The sequence below is a fragment of the Penaeus monodon genome, chromosome 5, assembly GCF_015228065.2.
Source record: "Penaeus monodon isolate SGIC_2016 chromosome 5, NSTDA_Pmon_1, whole genome shotgun sequence".
NCBI lineage: Eukaryota > Metazoa > Arthropoda > Malacostraca > Decapoda > Penaeidae > Penaeus > Penaeus monodon.
The window spans coordinates 51406956-51411955 of NC_051390.1; the positions used below are offsets into that span (position 1 = coordinate 51406956).

Sequence of the window (5000 nt, forward strand, 5' to 3'; positions counted from 1 at the left end):
CATGATGCCGTAGATGGAGAAGATGTGAGTGTCGTAGTGGCTCGTTCCGTCGGCCCAGGTTGGCTGTCCGTCGACCAGATTGAGGTTGACAGCCACGTCGGTTCCTGGCGAGGGAGGGGAGTGCGGGAGGTCAGCGGGGGTGTAACGCGGGAGGTGTGTGTGTGTATAATATATATATATATATATATATATATATATATATATACATATATATATATATATATATATATATATATATTATATATATATATTATATATATACACACACACACACACACACACACACACATACATATGAGGCCGCGGTGGCCGAGTGGTTAGAGCATCGGACTCAAGACAATCTGATTTCAAGGGTTCGAGTCACCGACCGGCACGTTGTTTCCTTGGGCAAGGAACTTCATCTCGATTGCCTACCTAGCCACTGGGTGGGCAAACCAGCCCCAAGTCAGTGCCGGCCCCAAGCCGGGTAAATAGAGAGAATGATTACCTAATGTGACACCGGCATTCTCCGTGGAAAGGAACATTGTATCATGCTGTGACAGCCAATGTCAGAATCTGACAGGGCACCATACAAAAAAAAAAAAAAAAAAAAAAAAAAAAAAAAAAGATATATATATTATATATATATATATATGTATGTATGTATGTATGTATGTATGTATATATATTTTATATATATATATATATATATATATATAAGCCACCGCTCTGAATTTCCAAGAAAAATCGTGGAAACCCTGATCGTCAAGGCCGCGGTGGCCGAATGGTTAGAGCGTCGGACTGTCACGACGGCAATCTGAGTTCTAGGGTTCGAGTCACCGGCCGGCGCGTTGTTCCCTTGGGCAGGGAACTTCGCCTCGAGTGCCTACCTAGCCACTGGGTGGCCAAGCCAGCCCAAGTCACTGCTGGTCCCAAGCCCGGATAAAATAGAGAGAATGATTACCTAAAAAGGTACCACCGGCACTCTCCGTGGAAAGGAACTGGGGACCCTACCACGTACTCACTCCAAGAGCATCACAACATGAAAACTACAATTAAGTATCATGCTGTGACCACGGCGGCTCAGACATGAACCTACCGTTAAAAGATAAAGATATATATATATAATATATATATTATATATATATATATAATATAACTTTATCCAAAAAATATTCTGTACACAGTAGATTCACATACCATCTTTCTCGTAGAAATTCTTGATCACATAGAAGGACCTTCGAGTCGAGTAAACACCAAGGTGAAATCCGGGAATCCTCTGACACGCGGCCTGAGCCTCACTCACCGGCACCAGCTGTTGTAGCCACAGGTACAGACGTCCGTCGTTAGCTATCCAAAACCTGATGCCTTTCATGGCTGAGTGAGGAAAGGGAATGAGAATGAGGGAGGGAGGGGGGGAGAGAATGAGGGAGATAGAGAATGAAGGAAGAAGTAAAGTCGCAGTCGGTAAAATGAAAAACGCGAAAAAATAAACGTGAATAGCCTTTTTTGTGAAACTCTGAAACCCCTAACACTTTGATACATTGTTTGATGTTGCCTCGTGGTCGCTTTACAGCGAAGTACCATCGAATTCTGTACTAACATAGGAAGTTTTGAAAAAAAAAATCCCGGAAATAAAGCCAATAGAAAAAATCATGAAAGTAATTAATAAGTTCGTCTAATTTTCAGTTACAACCAAAACATTGTAGAAGCTTCAAATAAAATGGAAAATAGTATCTGACCACTCTCCAACTTCGATTGTTGAAAGACACCACTTTTACGCTGAGGAAACTTTCAAAAGTATTTCTCAGATTAAGACAAAACATTTTTTTCTTTTTTTTTCTATTACATCCATTATTTTTCATGACAGTTCCATGCTCACATGGAGTCCAAATCTCAGACAGGTGGATGATTCCAATCAGGCTTAGTGCCTGTATTATATTTACAAATCAAGATACACATATTTTGAGCCTGTGACGTTATATCATAGGGGTACAAAATGATTTTGAAGACATTCAACCCACCAAAGTCAATACTACGTCATAATGATGTGCTTATTACTTGCAACGTCCCATTTAAAAGGGTGTAAAGAGGTCATTGCCACCACCCGATTGGCACGTTCGGGAACTAGTGTGTGGTGAAAGGGGGGGGGGGGCAAGGTGGAAGGTTAGAAGAATTGTGGAAAGGAACGACAGTAGTGTGCGTGTGTAAAGTGTAGTTGTGCAAATGAGTCGAAGTAAGGTAGGCGTGGTTAGAATCCCGAGGAGAGGCATGTATAGATGCTTAGGGTTTTTAATTGTTGGCCTTTTAAACTTTAAAGATAAAATAAGTTTAGGTATTCAGCCTACCTTCTTACAAACAGTCGGGGACTTATCATAAAGTATTATAAAAGTATCTATTTATTTTGTAAAACCAAGGATAAAACAAAACAAAACGAACCACGAGCACAGTAAAACACAAACACTAAAACTCAAGACAAAGACAAAACAGACATAAAACACAGTAAAAAAAAAAAAAATGAAGCACAAACATTGAAATAAGAACCACCTTCTCTCACGCAAAATGTAACTTAATCACTTAACTATATATTGCCGCGACCACCATTATCTTGCGCACCACAACCACAGAGTCCAGCACTGGAACTCGAGCTGAAACTGGACTCGAACCGAACTGCTTCAAGGGTCGGGGACTTTTCATTGTTAACTCGGCCCACGAAACTGAGTTTTAGTTCTCACAAGATTTGCAGCGAAAACTAGCTATAAGACTTGTTAATATAATAATCAAAATACTTTTAAAGTTTGTTCATATAATGAATAACTGTTCTATGAAGTAAAGTAGTAAAAAAAAAGAAAAGAAAAGAAAAGAAAACATCGTGCACAAGTGTAAATCATAATAAAATAAGTTCATAAAATGTTCAATGTAAAATTGTAAAGATGAAAAATGGAAATATTCATAATCAAATTATGATAAAATGATAATGAATAAGATTTAATAACAGTTCAAAGTTTCTTTGCAAATTCATTTTCTTTTTGGTGGTCATTTCTACTCCGGCAAACATTCGTCTAAAACACGATGCAAAAACGTTTATCAAAATACACCCAAAAACAAAGGTAAAACAAATAAAACACAAGCAAAGGAAACGAAGCCGCACAGGTGAGACGCTCGAGGTGCGCTTCCCCCTTTTCTGTTGTCGCACTTTCCTCACCGCGACGGGCATCCTCCCCCGGGGGATAAAAACAGGTGTTTTGGGCGACCTAAGAGGCGTGCGAGGTTGCAGCCTCCTCGGTGGGTCAAAGGGGGGACGCCATCCTTCATTTCGTACGGGGGGGGGCGGAAGGTATATGTAGGGGACCCCTGGGGGTCGTATACAGGCGGTCCACTGCAATATGACTCGGACACGTTGAAACTTCCTTCCATGTTCTTCCAGCAAATGTCACGATTTATTCATATCGAGTGAATATGTACTGCTAAAAGAGTACAAAACATTTTACGCACCTTTATAATATAATTTTGTATCAAGAAACTTATGATGCGATTCGTAATTGATGAAAATATAAATCCCTACCTGAGACTACGTGAAATATATCTAATAAATCGTGCTCTGATTAGCTCGACGGAGTGTGCCACATTGTAGCAAGGTAGAGGCATACAATCTGATACAAACCGAGGTGTTTCAACAGGTTCCAATAATGTTCGCGTAAAGGGCAAACATGTCTGAGGATGTATCAAAATGCCAGGGGCTTCGGAGATGTTATAAAAAAGGTCTTTAGTTTGAAGCATGAAAGTTTGTGTGTGGGAGGGGGTGGGGCTGATAAATTAACTGTATATTCCTAGCTATCTTTCCACAATGAACCTTTCGTCATTAACATGTTGCACAAGGTTAATATCAAATGCACGTTCCATATTACTTACTCCTCCACATCATGAGCCAAGAGTCTTCCTGTAGAGTGAAGTGGGTACTGTTGATATCTGCTGTGCTAAGCTGGCATTCGTTGCTGTGTTGCTGTGGAAGTAGTAAAGACGTTGTAAAAGGTTGTATGAAATTCTGAAGAAGTTTGTTATTTCATACGTCTACGTCCTGTGCTACAGACGCTTTCACCCTCCCCCTACAAAAAAAAAGAAAGAAAAAAAAAAGATGACACGGATCGATATTTTGTAAATTCGTACCAAAAGGTGAAAGGAATCATAACAGAGACATTGGTAAGCACAAACATTAATAATCGCATTTCCTCATTAGCGACTATCATAACTGAACTAAATCGAGAGTTATCGCATTCCTACAAGTCAAATTATTCCCTTTACAATTAATTCCTTCTATCGACTATCTATCTATCAGCTTCACGTCTGACATTCTACATTTTCTCTCTCTATCGACTTTCCATCTATCTCTTCATCTATCGATCGAGCTATTTTTAGATCTAGCCCGTCCCCTTAAAACGAAGAAGCAGAAGTCATGTAAACCAAAACGAATTTCAGATATATTTACAATATTCACAGTATTTACAATACCCCCACCAACACCCTCTCCCCCCCCCCCCCCCTCAAGAAAAAAAATAAAATAAAATAAAAAACTATTAGCGAAAGAAAAGACATCAAGTGAGTGGCAACACGACATGCTCTTAAAAAAAACAAAAAAGACGAAGAGTTCCTGAGTGCTTTACGAGATCCAGACATGTATAATAGATACTTACCCAAGCGACAAAAGAGGCAGCAACACACCTCGGCAAGGTTATACACTGCCGTCGACACGTGCCTGTTTTTTAGACACATTTTGAAAGAGAAATTGGATTGTGAATTATTTGTAGTGGGAAAAGGGAGAGCAAAGTTAGTAATAATAATATTGACGATGTTCTTCATAATAAAGGGGATAATCATGATGGTTTTGCTAGTAGTATGCATGGCTATTATGTTACGATAATGGTAATGATAACAGTGAGGATTTCAGCTTTTGCGTGGGGTGAGCGATTTTTTTTTTTGAGGGGGGGGGGGATCCTATTGGATTGATGTTAAGTCTATGCTGG

General features: G+C 39.6%; 1 protein-coding gene across 2 annotated transcripts in view; it reads right to left on the reverse strand.

The window, feature by feature from the left end:
• LOC119573274 overlaps positions 1 to 5000 on the reverse strand; it is a 12528-nt gene that overhangs the window by 396 nt on the left and 7132 nt on the right. For both annotated transcript variants that reach the window (XM_037920430.1, XM_037920429.1), the window contains 4 exons: positions 4671 to 4732; positions 3892 to 3982; positions 1180 to 1356; positions 1 to 104 (listed from right to left, as the gene is read on the reverse strand). The exon at positions 1 to 104 is cut by the window's left edge and continues 396 nt beyond it. In XM_037920430.1, the coding sequence (XP_037776358.1) occupies positions 1 to 104; positions 1180 to 1356; positions 3892 to 3982; positions 4671 to 4732 (434 nt within the window). The remainder of the gene's footprint in view (positions 105 to 1179; positions 1357 to 3891; positions 3983 to 4670; positions 4733 to 5000) is intronic.